This window comes from Motacilla alba, chromosome 1 (genome assembly GCF_015832195.1).
Source record: "Motacilla alba alba isolate MOTALB_02 chromosome 1, Motacilla_alba_V1.0_pri, whole genome shotgun sequence".
Taxonomy (NCBI): Eukaryota; Metazoa; Chordata; class Aves; order Passeriformes; family Motacillidae; genus Motacilla; species Motacilla alba.
Genome location: NC_052016.1, coordinates 39,357,644 through 39,381,979, shown reverse-complemented (window position 1 = coordinate 39,381,979; position 24,336 = coordinate 39,357,644). Strand labels below are relative to the sequence as shown.

The 24,336-nt window shown below is 43.4% G+C and overlaps 2 protein-coding genes across 3 annotated transcripts in view; both read left to right on the top strand.

Annotated features, from left to right (window-relative positions):
* The window catches only part of RSF1 (remodeling and spacing factor 1), a 68,495-nt gene extending 60,501 nt beyond the window's left edge, over positions 1–7,994 (top strand). The window contains exon 16 of one of the 2 annotated variants that reach the window (XM_038136407.1): positions 176–7,994. In XM_038136407.1, coding sequence (XP_037992335.1) covers positions 176–750 — 575 coding nt within the window. In that variant the 3' untranslated portion in view covers positions 751–7,994. The remainder of the gene's footprint in view (positions 1–175) is intronic. The other variant, XM_038136401.1, reaches the window with a different exon arrangement.
* A 3,346-nt stretch (positions 7,995–11,340) lies between these two features.
* CLNS1A (chloride nucleotide-sensitive channel 1A) lies at positions 11,341–23,860 on the top strand. The gene is made up of 7 exons (XM_038136551.1): positions 11,341–11,515; positions 14,109–14,245; positions 16,446–16,550; positions 17,288–17,398; positions 17,813–17,986; positions 20,426–20,510; positions 23,056–23,860. Exons 1-6 carry the CDS (start codon positions 11,367–11,369, stop codon positions 20,491–20,493), a joined length of 744 nt encoding a protein of 247 aa, XP_037992479.1. The 5' UTR covers positions 11,341–11,366; the 3' UTR covers positions 20,494–20,510; positions 23,056–23,860.
* The last annotated feature ends 476 nt before the right edge of the window (positions 23,861–24,336 follow it).

Below are 24,336 nucleotides of genomic sequence, written 5' to 3'. Positions count from 1 at the left end.
ATTAGAAGTTAATTTAAAATGTTAAAAAGAATGCAAGCCTTTTGGCTTGGTTGGGGAACCTGGGGAAGGACAAAAAAATGTGTGTGCTCAGAGAACTGTCTTCTTAGTGTGAAAGATGAACAATAAATGTTGCACTGAGATTTGCTAATGGCTCTAAGTCTGCTGCTTCTTCCAGAGAGCTACACATCTAAGAACTCTGAAGATGATGAATCCACAAAAGAGTCAAAGCGATTGATTCGAAAACGTCGGCGAAGTACAGACGACTATTCCGAGGAAGAAGGAGAGGATGAGGAGGAAGAAGGAAAACCTGTCCGCAAACGCCTGAATCGAATTGAGACTGACGAGGAAGATGGGTGCGAAAATGTAAATGACGAGGCAGAAATCCCCGCTCCTGCAGATAAGCTGCCAGCAGCACAAGCCCCCCAAGAAAACCCCAAGAAGCACTGCTACCGGATAGAGAGTGATGACGAAGATGACTTTGATAATGTAGGGAAAGTAGAGAGCCCTTTGGACTACAGCCTGGTGGACTTGCCTTCCACCAACGGACAGAGCCCAGGGAAAACCATTGAGAACTTGATTGGCAAGCCAAGCGAGAAGACCCAGGCCCCCAAGGACAGCACAGCCAGCGCCAGCCTGGCACCCAACGGGACAGGGAGTGGGCAGGAAGCCGTAGGGCCGGAGGAAGACGAAGATGAACTTTTGAGAGTGACTGACCTTGTTGATTACGTCTGTAACAGTGAACAGTTATAAGACTTCCATTTTTGTGCTAATTTATTCCACGGTAGCTCATACCAGCGGGCCAGTTATTAAAAGTTGTTTTATTTTTCCTAGAAAATTCTCCACTACAGTATCACTTTCTAGAAGCAAGAATTTCACCAGTCCTGCAGTCTTTCTGTGAAGTGACCAGTTTTGAACTTTGAAGATGAATTGCTGTAAATTCTCTCTCTTACCCCCCCTTCTCCTTCCAAGTCCATGGTCCTGGGTAATTTCACTCACAAAAACCTTATAACAACAAGAGATTTGTATATTTTTGACTTTATATTTCCTGAGTGCATACAAATTTGTGGAAATGGGTGGCCTAAGAAAGCATTCCAAATCAGTCAGGGCCCAAACCGGAACTGGGGTGGGTTTGGCTCGGGATGGGGGGGATGGGAGGGGGGGTGGTGCAGAAGCACTTGTGCTTTAGCTTTTTCATATGAGATATATATTATATTTAAATGTTCACAACTTAGATTACAACTTAACAGACAGTTAAAAGCAAAATTAATGTCTGTACTGTCGCATTTTGTGAGTTGTAGGTTAACATACCATAGCTCATTTTAGTAATCACCTTCATGGAAGCAGTTTGATTTTAATACTGGAGGCAAACAGAATTATTAGAGGCCAAGAAGGTACCATAAACAAGAACTCTGCTATTCATTATGACTTGCAGACTTTCCTAATAAACATCCTTTAAAATGTTTGTACAGTGAGTGTACTGTAATGAAGTTTTTGACAGTTGAAACACTTTGGCCATGAATTTCTAAAGTGATCTCATGCACAGTTCATCAGATGGCCTTCAATGCACAGTATCTAGTGGGAGGATGTATTGGTGTCAAGTAAGTCTGTAAGCTGGATGTCAAGTAAGTCTGTAAGCACTGCAGACTTTTACAGACAAAAGAACCCTGCAGTCGCTGCCCGGCCACGTGAGTTTCATAACCAGTTGGAGTATTCTGAACAAAATGTGTTTGTACAAACGGCATTGACCACAGAGTGACAGTGCATAAGAGGATGGAGGGATTTTCAAATAAACCATGACTGGTCCATTCATGCCCTTAATATCTACTTCAAATTGAAGTAAACAAATGGAACAGTTTTCCTTTTGGAGGTTTCCTGTTTGGGGTTTGTGTGTGTTTTTGTTTTGGTTTTGCTTATCTGCCTGGATGTATTAGCAGGTTTTGAATGTAGTTGTTGGCCTTTGGCCATTAGAATTTTCTTAAAATACGTTTTAATAACTGTCATGTGACCAACTGATTTCAAGAAGGCAGAGTTTCTGAGAGAAAACGCTTGACTCCAAGACATCAACTTTTCAGCAGGCATGAAGTGATATGTGCTTTTATTCAAGGGGGGAAAAAAAAGACATTGGAAGAATAAAAACCCCACCAAATCAACATGGGGCACATCAAGAACATTCAGTTTTCTCTTTACTCTGATTAAGATGCAGGCTGTAGCATTTGTACATGTTATAGGACACAGACAGCTCAAACAGATCTGCCAAACATTGAAATCCAAAAAGGTCACATCTATTAATCCTTTTGCTCTGAGATTTGGATTTTTGACTGGTGTTTATGTCCATTGCCGGCAATGGATGCACCAAAGCTGCTGCTGCCACTGAGGAGTGAGTTCTCCTTTCCTGCCCCACATGATTCCCTTCCATTATATTGTACTTACTAGTTAGTCATTAAGCACTTCTGTTTTCTTATACTAAAACCAGCATTAGGCCTTTACTAAATACCTCTCTAGAAAACCTAGATCCAAATTTTACCTACCTTCTGGCCTTTAAAATCTTGGTTTTGTTTCCCCACTTCTTTCTCCCCAAAGTCTGTCAGAACCACTCTGTGACTTTTACTCCTTTGGGTTCTAGCAGTGCACATAGCATGCTATAAGATTAGGATCAGAAAGATGCAAAAAGATGGAACTTGCTCATTATCTGCTGTGCTAAGCAGGCTTGTGATTAAAAACAAAGAGAAATCACTCTCTACATGACAATTTGATTTCATCAAAGATTAAATGTTTTCCTACCATACTGATGTTAACAATTAACAGTTAAATGATTAAAATGGGGTAGTGAAGAGCCACAGAAGCTTAGAATGAGTTCTTAAAAGCATATGTAGCGTTTTAAGCTACTCTAGTGGTTTTCTTTGCCTAGATGATGCATAAATGTAGTGCTTCTAAATTCTAATATACTTGTGTATTAGAAAAGTAAGAACATAAGGCTTCCACATGTCCATGATGGTAGTTGCTGAGCATTTTTAATTCTTGCAGTGCGAACTGATTCACATCCATCAACTCTGTGGAATCTATAGTTCCTCATTTGTTTTGGCAGTGCCATGTTTTCCTTTGCTGCCTGATGGAGCCTTTTATTATCTGATCAAACATTCTTGCTTGTAGAGTCAACTCCAAATGCTAAATACTTAGTGGGGAGGTACTTGTGTATGTAAGAAAATTCAAAGAGTTACAATTCTGGATATAACAATCATGAGAAAAATTGAGTACTGAGTTAGAGCAATGTAAAAGCAGGAAGCAAAATAAGAGCATTGAAGCTCAGGAGTGTCATGTTTTAAAAATGGCCAGTTGTTGCCAAATTGTACTTTCTGTAGGTCTCTTCTTAAAAGCAGCTTTTCTGTCTTCTAAGAAGTCACCCTTGGTACCTGAGATGGCTTCATCCCATAGGCTCTAGAGCTCCTCCTCAGCTCAGTGGCAATGATGTGCACAGAAAAACTGCAATAAATGCTCTGGAAAGTATTACCATTTTAAAACTTGGTATTTTTGTCATTTTTAAGGCTTCCTGCTTGTTGGAAAACCTATCATCTCCTATTTGGGAAGATGGCATTTTCTGACAAGAGGTCAGCTATCACACAGGGTTCATACTGTTACAGTATGTATATGTGATTCCAGAGTGAAAATGTCTTCCTAGTGTCCTTACAGTGTTGTTCCCTTCTGTGCTCAGTGTGAGATCAGAAGTTAGCTGTCTTTGAACAGTGATCTCTTCAGGTGTAGGTTTGGGCTTAAAGCTCAAACCGTATGGGAAACGGGAAACAGGCCAGGGATTGTTTTTAATGAGATCAAGCAGCTACTGAACATGCTGGGCATTTATTCAGCAAACTCTTGTTTATTCCACACAGATTGTCACTAACAGCTTTGTCTTTTTTTACCAGCAAGCTCTTTTGTATATAACTGACTGGGAAGAAAGCTGATTTCTATGTCTAGTCTAAGTAGCACGGCTGGGAAGAAGAACATATAGATCAAGTGGAGGAGTGGATTTTTTTGTGCCACCAAGATAAATGCTGGCTGTTTGCTTCCCTGTGTGGAGCTTCTGTGACTCAGTGATAAAAGCACACAAGCAGGGCCACTGCAGTAATGAATGGGGTGTGTTAATCTAAGCAGAAGGGGGATAGAATTAACAACTGGGTTGGTTTCACCACAGTTGCTGCCTTCTGGTTGTTGAGTCTGATAAACCTGAGCGTATTCTTGATATAAGATGAAAAGTGACGTCATATTTAACAACCCTTAGTTGGCAAGGTCAGTGCTGAACAATCAATTCTTTGATACTTTCATTTTGTACATGCTGAATTGCATTTTAAAATCACTGCATCTTCCTGACTATTTTTTTGAATGAACAGATTGTTCTGGTCTAGCAGCACTTAAGAGAAACAAGAGACACTTTTTTCTAAAAAGCTCATTTTTGAAATGTCACCTTCAATATTTTGTTGTATTAAGTGTCTCAGTTACTCTCCATATTATGGGAGCTAATGATTTAGTTGGACTTGGTTTCTGTTCATTTCTGTTTTCTAATTGCTATGTCTAAGGTCTTGGTGAGAGACCTTACATTGAGAAGCTCAAGGGGCAAAAGATTTATGCTCACAAAAGAAAAATTGTATGGTAGTGGTACACTTGTTCTGATTTCTCTCCACATCTATTATTTAAACTACACTGGTATCCAGATGCTGCAACTCTGTAATAATTTTAATCCTTCATTGTCAGGGGGTCCGTTTTATACCTCTGTTTTCAGGTGCTTATAATAACATGATTTTCAGTTTTTTGAAGTAGGAAGCTCTAGTCTAAACCTTCAAATAATGATTTCAAATCACATATTTTTACAAACTTCTTTTATGAAAAGTAAACAAGGAATTTTTATGGCACCTGCTTTTTAAAATTCACTTTGTACACAGTGATTTAAATAAATCATGGCAGTAATGCTCGTCCCCAGAAATGGTCTGACAAAGATATTTGTATCATCTAATTTAAAATAGCTTTATATAGGCCTTGAAAATTTGGTTTGGTACATGTGCAGTGACTACTATTCACAGACTAGTAATGTGGTTCTGATGTGCAAGTGTGTACCCTAGGTATGTATTTGCATTTGATGTATGCTTCTGATCTGGGGGGTAGATAAAATCCTTAAATATATATAAATATATCTAGGTGATCAAATATCTTCAAATGAAACAGTAACTTTGGGAAAAAATTGCATTGAATATGGTGTGGGAATCTCTTGAAATAAGGCAGCAGAATTTTGCAAGTCCTTAAGTGTTCAAAACTTACATAGAAGCATTTAGGATATTGTCTGAAGTAGGGATTTACAAGATCAAGATCACATTTGCTGGTAGTGTCTTCTGCCTCCCCTTCCCTAACAGTTAGCATAGGGACTGTATCTCGTGTAAAATGTTGGAAGGCAGAAAGTAAAAAAATCCAGCAGAAATTATCCATTTGGGGTTTTTTTTATTGTTGTTGTTTTGGTTGGGGGTTTTTTGCTGGTATATCCTGATATAAGAAAAATTCTGTGACTAATTTTTGATGCTTTACCCAGTCTGAGAACTAACGGAGAGCTCTGGCTTCAGAAATATTTATTGGAAATTATTGGAAATTGGAAATTATTTCTGGAGACCCAGCAGTTGGGGTATTGAGGATTACTAGTCACTTTGGAAAGTCACATCACTTATCAAGCTCTTCTTTTAGATTAGGTGTAACTAACTGAGGTAGTTCCAAACAACAAAAACATGGGAATGATTGTCCCAACACTTCAGAGTAATTTAACTTACTTTGTACGTTGCAGAAGATGTATATTCCGTAGTATAACACGTAAATAAAAGATTGAAGAGAGCTTCTGGGAGAAAGAATAAAACGCTCTACAGTAGATAAGGTTTTAGAGTTGAATCTGTGGTGTAAAGTGTTCAGATTCAACTGCAATTAAAAGCAAGTCTTACAACTTGGGTTTTTGACTATCATCTTGTAAATGCTGGGCCCCCACATGTGAGCTGAGGAGCAGGAGAGGGGACAGCATTGCAGTTAGAGGGGCACACGTGCTTGCTGGTAGATCTGCTGTTGCTCCATACAACCCCAAAGGTTGCTGAGGAGAGCCGAGCGACGGCGCGGCTCCGTTTGTTCGGCTGGTTTACTTCGTGCACTTTGCAGCACTTTGTGTATAGTCAGTCTCACTGGTTCCCCAGGTGCAGACAGTGTCGCTCGCTCCTGCTGTTTGGATGTTTGTTCCAATAACGGGGAGATGGGGAATGGATGGAGGGAAGTGGAATGGAATAGTGTGTATGCAAACTCATGCCATTTGCAAGAGAGGTCTTGGACAGGCCTAGAAACTACTTGTGACTTGCTCTTTAAAGGCTGGATTTCCAAAGGAAGGTCTCCATTTAGGAGAATCATCCCGATACCCTCCTTTTATCGTCCTGATTTTCAAAGTAACTGGAAAATGTACTTGATGTCTCCTTCCTTGAGGGAGTAAATAATGTTCCTCCATCAGTGCAATGTGGATGTAGAAAAAATTAGGATGAGTCCGTAGATTATTATGACAGTGTTTGTCTACAGAGGTGGCAGTCAAAGTCCACACAGTTTGCTTTCTTGTTTGTTCCTCCTACTGTGTCCCACACAACTGAACTTGGATCAGTCTGTCGGAACTTAAGTGGTTCTACAGGGATAAAGTCCTTCTGCAAAAACATATGATAGACCTAGTAACCAGTGCACTGTTTGTTAGTTAGAACAGATAAAAGTCCTTAATAGATATTAATCTGCCACTCAAGGTAGTGGTAGAAAAGGAAGTCAAATCATAAAGCTGTAAGCCTTGTTTAGTTTTTCATTTTGTACTCGTTATAGGGACTCTAATATCTTGTACAGTACCTTATTCCTGTCCTATATTCACTCAAAGGATGCTCTTCCCCCTAACTGGCATTAAACTGCCATTAAACTGTTGCCAATGCAGTTGTTGGTTCCTGCCCGTGTTTCACAGCGCTTCTGCTTCAGCCAGGGGATGGATGGGACTGATCCAAACAAATGATGTTACCATTCCTGGGTGCAGGGCAGTTCTCACACAGGCACAGATCCTGTCGACGAGACAAACATTGGGGATTCTCAGTGTCCCACATGGATGCTTACCCTCCAGTATTCTTTTGACAACTGGATCAAATCTGCCAGACAGGTCTCTTAAAATTTAAGATATGCTTACATGAAATACACTTTTGTCTTGCTCCCGTGTGCTGTTTGTCTGTTTGCAAAGACACCCTGAGTTCCTTAAAAATGGTCTCCACAGCTGGCCTCATCTTCTGTTTTCTTTAAGAATTAACACAGTAAAGTTCCACTAGCGGAGCTCTTTGTGTAGCGTTTAGTCCATGCATTTTTTGAGTCCTGAACCTTAATTTTTTCAGTCTTTCTTCAGTCATGACTTGCTACAATATCAAAGGGAAAGGACCCGGGGACACACACTGTGTGTGTGGGAAGGGGGGGAGATAGCTTGAAAAAACTGGAAGTGTTATTCTTGTTGCACATAAATTGGGTGGTGCTTTCACTGTCTTTTCCCTCCCACTGGTAATATCACGTGCATGTAAAACATGCTGCGTTAAAACTTTTTTAAATGGAAATCATGGTGGCATAGTGCTCAAAGGGTTAACTGCAGTTTATTAACAGCTAATGTTTTTAGATTTGCAGTACACAACTGTTTAAATACTGTATTCCTTGTAAATGAAGTAAGAAAAAATGTTAAGGCTGGTGCCAATATTTTTGTTAATGAATTGTTCAGCGTTGTCTCTCACTACAGTCTGGTCAGAACTCTTTGTGTATAAGCTGGGCCTGAAGCCATTTTATAGCTTGTAGGCCTAATTGTGTAACTTTTCTTTCATAATGGTTTTGTTATAATATCTACTGTCATTTCTTTCATATAAATATGACATGTAAATTGTCATAATAAAAAAATTGAAATAACTTGATGTACAAAGTATAATGTGTATTGCAGATACAAGTGCTTTTTAATGAGCATTACACATGCACATACCTTTTTTAGTTTTAGAGCAAGCACTGAGTCCTGGCTGCTGTGTATTGTCCCAGCCCATGATGGTGCCACTGCCTGCCATGGGAATGGGCAGCTCCTGGTTTATGTTGATTTTGTAGCAGCAGCTCAACTGACAGAACCTTCCTTTCTTTAAGCAGCTCTGGCTGACGGTGAGGAAGACCCGATAGATTTGGTTTTGCAGTCACGATGGTTTTCTCTGTGCGTTCCATCTTTTATATACTTTTTATATCTCATCTCATAGTGATGTTGCAGTCACTTGACAAAAACCAGTGTGCCTGCAGCCAGCACTGTACCCAGGAAGGCTCTGCCAGCAGACAGCCACGAGGTGTCCACGTGGTGCTCCTGACAGAGAAGCCAGGTTCATTTATTTAGGCTGAGATGTGTAAACCTTGGAAAAAATGGGCAAAAAAATGGAAGCTTGCAGAGACAAACTGAAGAAGCATATGCTCTGACACATGACAATGGACATGGATGATATTTCAGGACTTTACCAGGAGAAAGTCAGGGAGAAAGAAATCAAAGAAGGGAATGGCTTTTCTGTGTGAATTGCTGAAGCCTGTCAATCTTTATTGTGTCTGTGGCTGCAGTCAAGCTGCTGCCTATTTCTGTAGTGATGAGAAATTGCTGTGAAATACATCCTCTTGCTCCACGCCAAAACTTCACATTTCCATTTTTAACAGATTCTGGGTATCTAAGTCTGAACTGGCCACCTTATGGCAGGCAGTGCTGTGGAGAGAAACAAGCTCCCCTGGATGGCGACTCCTGCCTTCTGTGCTAAGGTAACAACCCTGTGAAGGCACCTGCTGCTCTCCATTGCCTCTGAACACAGCCCTGGTTGACTAAATCACTGTTGGACATCCAGTGTTTAGATGTCAGTGTGGGGCTGGATCCGAATTAATTTCTTAAAGCTCTTAGAGCTGAAGTTTTCAGGTATTCTAGTCCATTCTAACTTAGAGGAAATGTCTGCCTTCCCCGTCTAAGCTTCTCTTATGTGCAGCACTCAGTACTCTGGTGTGAAGTGTCTGGATTGTGTAAATAAGGAAGATGTGGATTTTTCCTCCTCCTTTAATGTCGCATCCTCAAAACCAACTTCCTGCCTGGACTTAAACTATCCCTTTTGCCATTTTCTTTTGGAAGAGTTGTGTATCACGGAAGACTTGCATTTGCATGCAGGAAGAGAAATAAACTCTGTACTACTCCACTGCAGCAGCTTCAACCAGCAGCAATTCAATCCCAACCACTCAGAAATCTTAATTTATAATGACCTAAAGTTGTTGTGTGATTTGAAGTTAACTACGAAGGTGGTGAGAACTCTGTGTGGCTGATATGACAGCCACATTAGGTAATAGGGGGTGGAGATCAACAGGAGCACTGCTTTATAACCACAAAGTGCAGTGATGGTATTTCCATGTATTTGGATCTCTTCCCACTACCTACCATAGTCTGATCTGTGTTCTTGGATGAACTGCAAATTTTTGTTTCCGGTTGATCACTTGTCTTGGTGTGGCAAACTTAAAGATGGTTGAAGAATTCCCCTTTCCTCATCTCCTGTTGCCTCTGTTGGTTTTTTCAAGCTATTTCCAATGGTGTTTAAATATCACTTCACTGTGGAATTTGCTTGTATTTCGATCTAGGTGATTATTTGTATGAGTAACAATTATTTGCATTGTTAATTGCTTACTTAAAATCCAAAATGGGTAGGCACGGCTGACCAGCTTTCCAAAGCATCGTCAATACCTCAAACTAAGAGAACCATTTTATGTTCTCCTCTTTGCTATCCAAGACTGTAGCTAGGAAAATCCAGAGAAAGGAAAGGATTAACGTAATCTTGTTAATAATTGGTTCATGTTTGTGAGAACCTGCATTTGCACACAGGTAGCTGAATGACTTCTAAAAAGTAAATTTAAACAGATAAAAGGGAAGGTTAACATCCATGACAAGCTAACAACTTGCTTTTGGAATGTTGCTTTGGCAGGAGCATTTGCTGTCCTGACAAGTCAGGGAGAAGGGATGTTTGCAGTGACGCTGTCTCACTGACAGCGTTAACAGAAGCATCCCCTAACAGAGATGTACTTCACTGATGCATCGGTAATCCCTGTTCTCACTGCAGTAGCAAGACAAACGGTGTAAATCCGGGGGAGAAGCAGGGCCAGTGCTCATGAGGGGGTGGTAGCCTTCCCATCCCTGAAATGTGCTGTCCTGTGACACCCCCTGCTCGCCAGCTACTGCAGTGGTGTCGGGCTCCTGACCCCAACTTCATCGCTGCTGAGGGAAATCAGCTGGATACCCTTTAAGCAATTCAGGTACTTGTGATTTTCTTTTGCTTCTCTATGTGCATTTATGAGACATTAGGTCCTGGCCACCCACCAGAAATTCCCCTGCCAGCATCCAATAATGGTAACTGTGAATCTGCTATATTTATTTATTAATTATTATTTATTATCTTTCCCTCTGTCACCTGTCCAATGAGACTTACAGGCTAAAATAGCTGTGGCAGAGATCAGAAGCATTTGTACAATGCTCTCAAGCACAGGGTGTGATTGTTGTGGTGTCCTGTGCAGGGCTGGGAGATGGACTGAATAATCATTGAGGATCCCTTCCAGTTCTGGATATTCAATGGTTCTGTCACTGCTCTTGGTACTGTCTATTATAGAATCTGAACGTTTTGGGTTGGAAAGGACATTTAAAAACATCTTCTAAGATCTTTAACAAGATGGTTATCTTGTTCCAAACCCCCTGCCATGGACAGGGGGACCCTCCACTAGACTAGGTTGCTCAGAGCTGCATCCAGCCTGGTCTAGAACACTTCCAGGGATGGGGCAGTCACAGCTTCTCCGGGCAACCTGTGCCGGTGCCCCACCACACTCATAGGGAAGAATTCCTTCACAATAGCTAATCTCACTCCGCCCTCTGTCAATTTGAATCCTTTCCCCTTTGTCCTATCCCTTCATAGCATTGTCCAAAGTCCCTCTCCAGCTCTCTTGTATCTCCCTTTAGGTACTGGAAGAGGCTCTACTGTCTCCCTGGAGCCTTCCCTTCGGAGAGCATCTCTCAGCCTGTCCCCACAGCAGGGTGCTCCAGCCCTCAGCCATCACCTCAGCGGTTCCCTTTGCTCCTCTTCTCCAGACAAAGATGGCTTAACTCGGACCCCGCCAGCGGCACTCGCGGCACCCAGAGCCGCGGCCGCGCCATCGCGTTCCGGGGCGGAGCCATCACATCCCAGGGCAGTGTGACATCGCGTCCCGGGGCGGTGCCATCGCGTCCCGGGCGGAATCTCATCACAGAGCGGCGCGTTCTGCTTCCGGCGGCCGCGATGGTGGAGCAGGGAGGCGGCGGCGGCGCCATGAGCTTCCTCAAGCGCTTCCCGCCGCCGGCCGACGGCGTCCGCCACCAGCAGCCGGACACGGAGGCGCTGCTGGCGGGGCGCAGCCTGGGCTCCGGCACCCTGTACATCGCCGAGAGGTGCGGGGACACGCGGGGCTGGGTCCCTGAGGGGCTCGGGTGGCGGGGGGGAAGCGCTCAGGGGCCGTGAGGCTCTGCGGGGCGTCCCGCTGCTCCTGCTCGTTTTAAAGCAGGCAGGAGGGAGCAGCACGGCCGGGGACCCGGCTGGCCGGGGCATTCGGGGCCGCGCTGGATGGGACTTGGAGCAGCCTGTTCTAGTGGGAGGTGTCCTGCCCACGGCAGGGGCTTCCTGCTGGAGCGAGATGGCCGTAAGGTTCCTTCCCGCCCAAAGCATTTTGTAAAACTCAGCGTGGTGGAGAAACGTGCACCTGCATCTCAGAAAGCCAGTTGGATCCTGGGCCACAGCAAAAGCAGCGTGGCCAGCTGGGCAAGCAAGAGAGGAAATTCTGCCCCACTGCTTCTGTGAGACCCTGCCTGGGGTGCTGTATCCAGCACTGGAATCCCCAGCATGAAAGGGACATGGAAATCTTGGAGCAAGTCCAGCAGAAGCCACAAAGTTGATAAAGGGACTGGAGCACCTCTTCTGTGAAGACGGGCGGAGAAAGTTGGGGTTGTTCCGCTTAGAGAAGAGAAAGTTGCATGGAGACCTCATGGCAACCTCCCAGTATCAGAAGGGGCATTCAGGGAGGGCAGAGAGGGGCTCTTTTGACAGGAACTGTAGTGATAGGACAAGGAGGAATTGCTTCAAACTGAAAAAGAGCACTATTAGGTTATTAGGAGAAAATTCTTTACTGTGAGCGGTGTGGGACCCTGGCACAGGTTGCCCAGAGAAGCAGTGGATGTCCCGTTTCTGGAATTGTTCAAGGCCAGGTTGGATGTGGCTCTGAGCATCCTGGTGTAGTGGAAGGTGTCCCTGCCCACAGCAATGGATTGGAACTGGATGATCTTTCAGGTCTTTTCCAACCCAAACCATTCTATAATTAAAACCATGACCTCTCTCCTCTTTTGACAGGGGAGTAGATGGGTTGGGTTTCTGCTGTTAATAACTACTCTGGTTCACTCTCTGTGAAGTGTTTCATGTTGTATTAATCACGTGGAGACTGTTCTTACTAGGCAGAAATCAGTCTGGTTATTCTGGAAGATGTTACCTGAGCTCTTTATGGTCTCCTTTCAATTCTCCCTGCATTGTATAGTTCAGGGAGACAGCTTGATGAATAAAACAAGGTAATTTTCTTTAACCGTGGAAAAGTACTCATAATATATTCTGCAAATGAAGAACATTGTTGGAACAAAAGCATAATTTAAAATGTGTACTTATAAAAACCTCAGACTAGGAAACTTTTATGAAATGGCCAATGTTGTCGGAGGAGCTTTTGCCCCACCTGAGCTTGTTGGTGCTGTGTTGGAGAGGAATCTCTCTGGAATTTTGTTCACTGTTTTATTTCGTGTTCACTGTTTTATTTTGTTTTCTTACAGCTACCAGGACTACTGTTTGTGGGGTGTTTGTTGAGTTTCTTTCTGAGTTGCTTTCAGTAGACTTCCGTGTGAGGCACCTGCAGGTCTGCCAGCTTCCTCTCCACGTGTTTCAAATGCACCACAGAGCTTTCGCCAGAGTCACTTGTTGGGATGAACAGAAAACACCGGTGTTTGCAGGAGTGCCGTGGGAGAACAGGGCATCCAGGAGCACAGTGTGGCTCTTGATCCGTGTACTGACTCTCCACCAGCAGCTGTAAACATTGAGGACTGGATAGTTGAGGCTAGGAAATAAACTCCTTGCTCCCACTGTGCTAGCTCTTGCTCTCAGCCAGTTTTTCCGAGGCCAGGAGTCTTCTGTGAACTTTCCATTGGTTTTGTCCCACCACAAAAGCTTGTGAATGCTGAGTTTTGCACATGGTGGAGGTCTTGCTTTCTGGCACTGAGTATTTCTGTTCACTATGTGAACATTGATGACAGGCACCCAAATCTAGTTTGAGTTTGATTTCTCAGTGTCTAGAAAGATGTTTATTGTTCTGATACAAAGGAGGCAGCATCCTGGTGGTGACAACCTGTGCTGTCTCGTGCTGTGGTTAGGGATGACAGTGAAAGTGGGGAAAGCAGAGGCTATAGCACGGAAGTTGTGACTGAAGGAATACCCATAACCTGGCTCTGCTGATCACAGAACTGGCTGTTTTTCTACCTACAGGCTATACCCACAGCAGATCTATAATCCTCTAGGAATTATGACACTGACTTGCCTTTCAGTGTCCTCTTTGTCTTAGAAAATCACATTTAATAGCTTGAGTTATAAATCACGCTCTGGAACCTCTGTAGTTGACTTTGGAATGATAGATATCTGCAGGGAGGAGAAAATGGAGAGGCAAGGAGGAAAATTCAGCATTTAGTGCAAATGGGGTAAAGCTGTGATGGGCTTAGGGTTCTTAGCTTCACATTCTTTAGGCAAAGGTGTCTTTTACCTCAGGCAGCAGTTAATGCTCTTGTAAAGTCCTGTTCAGGCAGGTCCAGGACCGTGTGTGCCCGCAGAGTGGGCTAAGTGCCTTGTCCACAATTACTCACATTTTGGGGTCGGTTTGCTTTTCTGCAGGCTTGAACCCGATACTGTAAATTCCTCTGTTACTTTCTAACTTGTCTCTTCTTTTTTTTCCTCCCTCCTTAGTCGCCTGTCTTGGCTGGAAAACTCCGGGGTTGGCTTCTCCTTGGATTACCCCACCATAAGTTTGCATGCTGTCTCCAGGGACCTGAGTGCCTACCCAAGGGAGCACTTGTACGTCATGGTCAATGCCAAGTTCGAAGGTAAGGAATGTTGCTTGCTGCTCCCACGCAGTCCTGAGTGACAGGATTTCCTCCTCTGTAGGAGGAAATGTTGATTTTAAGTAATTGCTTGTATTTTCCTTTTTATTTTCCTGAATGATAGTCATTATAGGAACACAGCTTAGCATTTGTTTAGAGTCACTTCTTTGCAGTTCTGCTCTCAGCTTGTGGCTGTGTACACTGAAGCTGCTGAGAATCAATTCTCTGCCCTCTTACACTGTTTAAATAATTTAGTTCCTCTGCCAGTCTCCCTGTGATTCCATCTTGAGTATGCTTTTTTCTTTATTGAATTTATGTTAATGTTGCTGCCCTCTCCAGGCTTGATGAATTCCTGCTGCTTCACAGCCAGGGAACTTTTCATTCATTTTCTCCCACAGCTTGGTTAAATACAGACAAGGAAAGGCAATGGGTTGTGTTACCAGGCTTTAACGAATCATTGTAGATGGCCCACAAAACACACCTTTTTGACCATTCTTGCTTTGATGTAGAGAAAGCAAGCTTTCTGTTTCATTGTTTGTATGAAGATTGTATTTTTTTTTTCTTCTGGCAGACCTGTTAATATTTTAAGTGTGTCAAAAACTGCCCTTGCAATTGGAGATTAAATGGGTGTTACATCTTGAGCAGGTCTCCTTTTCCCCTTCATGCCTACTGGTCATCACAGCTAAAGGTTAAAATCTGGCATTTTAATTTTTTTTTAATGTATCCAGAAAGTAACGACAGGACTCTGAGGAGATGAAGATGTTTTTAAGCTATTAGTGCATTATTTCCTTCTCTTACGTTACTAATGTTCTCTGACAGTCTATCACTACAAATAATAAGAGGACATTTGCATATGCCTCTTTGTTCTTCTTCCTCATTTTCCTTTAACTGTGCTTATTTTGAAGTAAAAAGAGCCTCATCTGAAGAAAGATACTGTTTGTAGCTTTTAATTCATTCTGATGATGGCGTTTGAAAATATGGATATCCTGTGAAAGCCTTTATGTAGAAATCCTTAATAGACTGATTTTTTGTGGGTATATTTTTTGATATATCAGCTCTGCCTACAGTAAATCTTCCACAGCAGATAAGTTTTACTTTTCGAAGTCTAGCCCTGGCCTGCAATTTTAACTGCTGAAGAGTGTTAAACCTTTCCACTTAGTTGGCTTCAGGAGTCTTCATTCGCAGTTGTGCAGGGTACATTGTGTTCTTCCTCTCAAAGTTTTGCATGTGCTCTCTGTGTGTTTGTGCCTTGTCCTCACCCCTTTTTTAGAAGAAGGCTCTCTGAGGTTGACTGCATTGAAAACAAAGAGCTGGACTCAGCAGTAGCAAGCTGTGCCTGCAGGGGTCAGTTGGAAAAGAACTGGGTAGCTTCCTTGCACACTTCATTTTTGGGGCAGTTGGCTGGCAGCTTCTTGGCGTTTTCGTTTTCTTGGTGGTGCCAGTTCTGTGTGTGATAAAAACCACTCTCAGTGGCACAGCCTCTTCTCCTGTAGAAAATAATTGGGCACTTCTGAGGCTGTCAGTGCAGTGTCCCCAGCCCCGAAATGAGGAACTGCAGCCATTTTTGTGGGGTTTTTATTCACAGAAAGTAAAACACCACACCGATGCCTATTTATTCATGTACATGGCGTACAGAAGTCAGGAAGCACCGGAGTTGTCACTGGTTCTGGGTGCACTTTGTATTTCTGACATCTTTCTGGCTGACTAGGAATGTTGGAAATGGAGCAGAGATCCTCTGCACATGTCAGAGTGCCCTGTGAGGGGCCACACTGGAAGCCAGCTGATTTTGTGACAGTAATGTTAAGGATCCATAAAAAAATCCATGTGATTTGAAAAACAGTAATAGTTGTGAACTGGGGGGTTTTGAGCACTGTCTTTTTAATAAGAATCAGGCAGTTTTCCTGAAATACTTGAGTACATTGTGTGACCAGTACAGAAATCTTTACTCTTTAAGTTATGAACAGAGAAGATTTCACATGTGTTGCAAGTGTTGTTGAGGTGCTGTGAGAGGGCGTCATATATCCATGTGGGTCTTGGACTGCCGCGGGGCTTTTTGGGAGAACAGAGTGGAGGTTTTGTACCTCTCCTAGGTTGTTTCTGATTTGATTATGTGTGTGTTCCTGAAAGAATAAACAAATGTGACTTTTTTTTAAAAATAAATATAAATAAACATGTTTCTTCTAAATCTTTCAATTTCTTCAAGAGGAGACAAAAGAGGCTCCCATGACTGAAGGGGAGGGGGATGACAGCGACGATGACGTTGAACCGATTGCGGAGTTCAGATTCGTACCTAGCGACAAGTCAGCCTGTAAGTGCGAATGGGAGCTGTGTTTTACTTCCAAGTCCTGGTTATATGTGCGAGACACTTGGGTGCAGAGATGTAAATACCATGATTCTTCAGTGTCCTTCTCTAGTGACTTGATTCCTGTGTGCTGGTAAGAATAAAGCAAATTGTTTTATCTGGCTTGAAAATGGACTCTTTCAAGCAGCTTCTCAAAGAGAATTCCAGTGCTTTAAAATAGAAACTGTTGAGTATAAATACACAACGTGGATGATCTCACTTGTATACATTTGCAGAGAATATATATATGGGAAATGCCTTTTTAATTACAAATTCAGTGATATTTGAGTCAGTGACAGTTTGATTAGAAACATGCTATTGCCTTGGCACTACCACTGAAAAGCTGTCATATCCTGTCTGGTGTGGAGCTTACAGTTGGGTTCAAGTTTTAGGAATCTGATGGATGAGATGCTGCAAGTTTTCCTGCAGTAGGTAACCACAGACATGACTGTCCAGAGATAAACCTTTATCATCAATGAAATAATGCAGAAGTGCTGTTAAGAGCCTTAGCACCAGGCTGGATCTCTGAAACCTGATTTTTTTTCTTACATGGCTTCTGGCTTGTTGGATGATGTTTTCAAATACGAATTTAGTTGTGGTTCTGCTAAAGGAGTATTCTGACTCTCTCTGATCACTCAGAGGGGGGTTCTTGTCTGTTGCTTTGGGGTGTTGATGGAGGTTTGTGTTCATTTGTGCTCCTGCAGTGGAAGCCATGTTCTCAGCAATGTGTGAGTGCCAGGCCCTGCACCCAGACCCGGACGATGAGGACTCAGACAACGATTACGAAGGGGACGAGTACGATGTTGAGGCCCGCGGTTGGTAACAGTTGCTTCTTTTGAAATACCTGCCAGCACTTGGATACCTGGTATCTGTCATAATTGTTTATTACTCATCTTGCAGTATAGAAATTCATAAATCTGCAGAAAACCTGTGGTTTAGCTGTCGCAAATGACAGGAATTTAGCAAAAGCATTGTTCTGGCTCTCCAAAGCCCACAGACACAAAGAGCAGCCTTTCCTCTTCGCAGTGGCTGTGCTAGCCCAGGTTCAATGCCTGGGCTGCTTTGTGGTCAGTTCACATTGCTGTGTGTATTCTGTATGTGATGTAAGCAGCTTTTTAATCTGTCAGTTAAACTGAGCATACCTTGCCCAGCTGCTCCCCTATTCCTCCACCTCTGCATGTTTCTGGCTTCTAAACTTAAGTCTGCTAAATATAAACTTGTTTTTGCAGAGCTAGAACAAGGTGACATCCCAAGCTTTTACACATACGAAGAGGGATTGTCACATTTAACTGCAGAAGGGCAGGCCACGCTGGAGAGGTTAGAAGGCATGTTAGCCCAGTCTGTCAGCACCCAGTACAACATGGCTGGAGTGAGAACAGAGGACTCCATAAGGGAGTTTGAAGGTAAGACATGCTTTTGTTTTAATAAACAATATGTCTTCATCAGTGACACAGCCAGTGGGATCGACTGCACCCTCAGCAAGTTTGCAAACACCAAGCTGAGGGGTGCAGTTGACACTCCAGAAGGATGGGATGCCATCCAGAGGGTCTGGAACAAACCTGAGAAGTGGATCCCTGGGAATCTCATGAGGTTCAACAAGGCCAAGTGCAAGATGCTGCACCTGGGTTGGAGCAACTCCCAGAATCAACACAAACTGGGAGATGAAGGGATTAAGAGCAGCCCTGCCAAAAAGGACCTGGGGGTGCTGGTGGATGAAAAGTTTCACCTAACCTGGCAATGTGCACTCGCAGCCCAGAACACCAGTCATGTCCTAGGCTGTAGCCAAAGCAGTGTGGCCAGCAGAGCGAGGGAGGGCAGTCTGTTCCTCTGCTCCACTCTGGTGCGACCCCACCTAGAGTGCTGCATCCAGCTCTGGGATCCTCAGCATAATAGGATATGGACCTACTGGAGAGAGTCCAGAGGAGGTCATTAAGATGATCAGGAGTCTGGAGTACCTCTGCTGTGGAAACAGGCTGAGACAGTTGGAGTGTTCAGCCTGGAAAAGACAAGGCTCTGGGGAGACCTTACTGAGGCCTTTCAGTACTTAAAGATGGGGACAGACTTTTTTGTAAGGCTGGTTGTTGTAGGACAAGGGGGAATGCCTTCAAACCAAAGGAGGTGAGACTCACATTGATAAAAGGAGAGATTTTTTACCATGGGGGTGGTGACCTACTTGCCCAGAGAACCTGTGGATGCCCCATCCCTGGAAGTGTTCAAGACCAGGCTGGATGGGGCTTAGAGCAACCTGGTCTAGTGGGAGGTGTCCCTGCCCGTGGCTGCAAGGTCCCTTCCAACCCAAACTGTTCTGTGGTTCTGTGATACGAAAGCGCTGGCTCTCCAGTTTGGCTAATCCATAAAGCAGGACTGAGTGAGTGCGATGCTGTGGGCGATACCTCCCTACAGAAGGTGAGGGATCATCCACATGCCTGTGGCCCTGTGGGCACCATGTTGCCTGCTGTGGATTGAGGGCTGCTCTGTTAAAGAGTGAGCACTTCAGTGTTAAGAACACTTGATTCTTCTTGATAGGATTTCCTGGAACTGTGGTAAAGTGGAGTTGATTTAGAATTAAAAAAAAAATTAAATTTATTAGTCTACATCAGGGTTAGGAAGCAGTTTCTACTCTTAAATGAGTTGGGTTTTGATTTTGGGGCTTGGGTTGGTTGGTTGGTTGGTTTGTTTGTTTGTTTTGGGTTTTTTGGGTTTTTTTCTACCTGAAAGTATAAATTAACAGTTATCTTAACAGAGTTCACAGTGAATTCTGAATCCTTCAGACAGACTGAAACAGAATAATTTAAAAAGATCTTTTTTTCTGAAGGATGGTGTCTCTTAAGTCTATTGATCATTCAAGTGTGTATTCAAGGAGTAAAATTTCTTTTTTGTTGGGGGAAAACCACCTGATTTCTCAGACTCTGTCTTTTCTGTGTGCTGTTTTCACTAGAGCAATATATTATCTGGGAGAAGAACAGGGAAGTAGTTTAGTGGCGCTGCTTCTTTTTTTAATATATAAATTGCAGTGCTTTTTATATGCCCTCATGTTTTTGAAAGATGGAAAATGATCCAGCAGTTGTGGATTTCTAGAAAATTATAACTAATTTGTTCTCATCCACAGGGAGAGGTTTTTGATCTTGTTTTGTCAGTTGTTTTCAGATTCTCTTTGTTCTGCAGTTTTGAATAAATTTATGTAAAGACAACCATAGGTGATAGGCTCCTGTTTCAGCAGTGCCCTTTGTTTGAAAATTTAGTCAGACTTCTGAATTCCAAAATTCCAGAAATGAATGTAAATTGTGCAGCAAGTATGTCATGTGTCTCAGAGTCATCTTCATCAGTTTTGTTTACTTTTCTAATCTTACTTGCTACAGGACTGCTGCTTGGTTTGCTGCAATTACAAATATCCCCAGGGCTGCTCAGAGTTACTTTATTTTTTGACATTGTAGCATAGGGCAATCTTTGTTTCAATTGTTTCAGAACAGTATACAGCCTCTTGCTACTAGAATAAAGGTTTTCAAAGGAATCATGACATTTGTTACACCAAAACTTCATTTACAACATGAAATAGTTAAAATCCAGTGTTTAAGTCTTTTAATAAGACAGGGTGAGGTGAGGTTGTAGGAAGTGGTGACATCTGTAAATGACTGACCAACAGTGCTGGAGCAAACCCAGAAACTTATGAACTCAAGTTTCTTAGGCTGCTTTCAGAAGTTCACTGAAGGGGTTTTCTGTCCTGGCTACCTCTTGTCAGCAGAGGGCATCCGCTCTCTTTCCCGTGGAAACATCATCCCTCATCTGCTTGTTTAGTCATCCCTCATCTGCTTGTTTACGGAGCACTGGCTGGTTTTTTTCAGATGGGATGGAGGTGGACATAGCACCAGTAGTTGCCGGGCAGTTTGAAGATGCCGAAGTTGATCACTGAGGAGGACAGGTGCAGCTGTAAGTTCTTCTGACTTCTCACACCAATGCTTTTCAGTCCTGCAGAGCCTTCCTTCTCTGTAATTTGTGTAATGTATGTGATCCTACAGGAAGTGTTTCATGATGTCAGGATCATGGTGATATAGAAGAAGGAAAAGGGAGCTGTAGTTATCACAAATGTAGAAAGATGTTAAATGATCTGTGCCAAAATGCCTATTGGCATAAACCATTACCCTCCAGAGGCAACCTGCATGGATGTGCCTGTCTGGAAGACTGGTCAGCCTTTTAGATTATTGAAGAATTGTCTAATCTCAAAGGCTCTTGGATGCTGATATATGAACACTGGAGGCATCCTGTTACTGTCTTTAGTGTCTGTCATTTTGCCCTTAGTGTGTAGGATTTCCTAGGCTGTTCCAGGGGGCAGGACACTTCACAGCACTTCAAGTCGATCTCTTCCTTCATTATAAGCAGAGCAGGAACAGTTCCTGGTAAAGTTACTGAGCTACCTGGATGGGATTGTTCTTATGAGTGAACAGCTTAGTGACGACACCCTGCTCAGGTGGTTGTGCCAGTGTCATCCCTTGTCTTCCATCACCCATGCTTGCTTTTCTTCTCTTTGTAGCTTTGCAAGATATGCCAGTGGTTCCTCACTGGTGCTGGGAGGGAGAGTTAGAGCAGCTTTTTCTGGGGCTGTCTGTAGAGATTCACAGGCACAGTTGGGGTTGTGATGCCATCCTTGCTTCAGCAGTGCTCCCTACTGCTCAGTCTGTATGTGCTGCTCAGGGGGTGCTGTGTTGTCCCAGTTCTTCTGCCTATCTCAGACTGACAGCTCTTAACCTTAGAGTGAGTGTCCAACTATCCCACTTAAAATGCTGTAAAGAGCAGCTGTGGAGCAGAGAGCCAAAAGCTATGGGGAGGAAGGAAGAAAGGGACACAAAAAGGAGTGTGACACATTGGAACAAAAGTGGGAAAGTAGTTGGTTAGGGATTACACTGCCACAAAGAAAGAGGCTGCAGTCCCCAAGGAGGGCTGTTGTGGAGGGGTGCTGCATACATGCATTCTTCCTCTGTTGCTTATTTTTCTTTTGCTGCTGCAGTTCCAAAAGTCTCAGAATAGCCTTGTGTTCTCTTACTGACCTCCACCACTGCCACTGCTCCTGAATTGGTATTTATTGTCTAGTGTAAGAAGGGACTACTTTTCTGTAGTCACATTTCTACCCTGGGAAGGACTTTGCAGAAGAGAGAGGAGTTCTTAAAAAAAAAAATTAGATACTGGTTTTCCTGCCATTGGCTGGTCCGCCAGTTTGGTAAAGGACACACTTAAAAATCAGAGAAAAGCCTTTAGACATAGATCAGGTGCCTCTTAGTAAGTGAATGGAAATTTAGACTCTGATGACTCCATCTCCAAGATTACTTTGGTCAATGGCATATTAAAAAAAATCATGCTGTTGAAAAATTCAAATTTGACTGCTTTATCTATTATCCTGGTTAAAATTTAACTGGGTTAAGGAGCTAGTTAGTAGCTGATAGCAGATCTCTAAGAAGCCTGGAAGTGCTGTAGACTGTTCTTCTAGAAAAGGACAAAATACACCCAGTAGGAAGTAGTGTTGGTCAGTGGAATTATTACTCTGCCTTCCATGGTACAGCATGTAGTTGTGGGAGATGAATGCTGTGAGAGGTGACTGGAGAGGATTTCCTCCTGTGCTTCTGCTTGTGCTGATCACAGCTGAGGGGCTGATCCCTGGCAGAGCAGATCAAGTGACCTGCATGTGCAGTGTCAGGTGCTGCAGTGACTTCACTCCAGGTAGCAGTTTGGGATGGCCCTTTTTAGAGTAACCACCAGCCTGAGTGTGTGGATGTAATCTAAGGAAGTTTAGAAATCTAGGATCTAAGGCAGCAGCAAGGAACTGAAGGTACAACGTGACATGGACAGCTCTTGGAGGTCTGTGCTAATCACCCTGCTCAGAGGGTGGCTTGGCTCTGCACTCTGTATGTAGGGGTGGAGAGGGAGCATGCTGTGATCCTGTGGGTACTCCATGGAGCACCTTGGCCCTTTTAACCTCCTTAACTGCAAAATGATCTACAAGGAACATCTTGTTGGTGATCCCTTAGAGAGCAGTGTGCTGCTCTGACTCCCAGACAATGCCCTTGTGTGATGCTCATGTTGCATGCCACCCAAGTGAGATGTGACAGTCTCCTGCTGAAGCTCCTGGAGACTTGCTGGCAGTTGGTGCAGGACATTTCCAGTGTTCCTGCAATAAGTGGTGTTTTGTCTGTGGCATCACGAGGCTGCAGCAATTGTTCTGAAGCAATTGGTGTGTCTGCGTGTGGGTGCAGTGGGGTCTGCCAGGGCACCCGGTGCCTGCTGTGAGCACAGGCTGTCCTTAGCTGACCTGAGTTAGAGCTGCTGCCAAACGCAAAGATGCTCAGCCCTTCTGAAAATTCATGGGCTTGTAGTAAAGTGCTGTTCTCTGACTGCAACCAACAGATAGCTACTACTCTGTGATGCTTAATAGCCTTTTATTTTAATGCCAATTATGTAAACTTGGGTGTCTTGTGTCTTTCAGATTCCTCTTGTGGCACTTCCAGAATAAGCTGTAAAACCGAAGGCATTGCAGTGACTATCGGGAGTTAACCTTTCTTTTAATGACCTGAGTTTAGACATCTAGGTCTATAAATGCTTGTAGAGATGTTTAAAACGGGGTTTGACATTTGTGACCACTATGGGGTTATTTAAAAAAAAAACACAAAATAAACAAAACCAATAAAACCTCTTGCATCTAACACTTCAATGGGGCTAATCAGGGGTCATTTCATAGAATCACAAAATTATTTGAGTTGGAACAGACCTTAAAGATCATCTGGTTCCAGCCCCACCTGCCATGGGCATGGATGCCATTGAGTAGACCAGGTTGCTCAGGATCCCATTCTAACCTGGCTGCGAACACTTCCAGGAATGGGGCAGCCACAGTCTCTCTGACGAAACTCTCTGGCCTTTTAAAGAAGCCTTTGTAGGAATTCTAGGGACTTCAGAAATAAAACTGTAAGTAGAACAGAATTTTAGATGGTCCTAGAATTTTCCATATTTTTTTACCTGTCATTGACTCTGTGGAGTAGAAATGGGAATAGAAATGTTATGACTAAAAGGAAATAGGGTTGGCCAAGGATCAAAAGAAAAGCTAAATTAAAACCCCCTCAAGCAACTGGCTTTACCATTTCAGTGCTATCCCTTTCATTTCTCTGAGAGCTGAGCTTGGGTGGTAGAGGAGATGGAATAAAGTCTGTAAGGTCCGGACAAAGAGAACTGTTTTGTGTCTTTGTATTAAATGTTAACATTGTTAAATAAACTAAGATTTTTGTATCTCACAACCACCTCACTGTTGCAGTTCTCCCTCCTTTACTTCAGCAAGCCGCTTGAGCCCTTGAGTTTCAGAACTCTCTTCTGTAACCAAAAAATCTTCAGTGAAGCCATAGCCATTTTCATCATTTACCTGGATGTGAGTATAAAAGGACAGAGCATTTGCAGGGTATGCCTGTGACAGAGTTAGCCAGACACATTCCAAACTTAGGAACCCAGCTTTAGATTGCCAAGATGTTGGCCCTTCTGGAGCTTTTCCCGTTTCATCTCTCTACAGGGTGGTGATTTTGCCATTGGAAAATACCAGCAAATTCAGGGTGTTCCTCTCTTCCCCCAGTATTCAAATGAAAGTCTGGACCAAACTTCCTCCATTTTCTTTTGCCTTGAAGTTGACCTGTGATGTTTTGGGGAGGGGGTGGTGGTGAGGCACTGCTGTGTTGGTATATAAACAGTTTACTGGCCCTACACTGCTCACACGTTAGGATGTGAT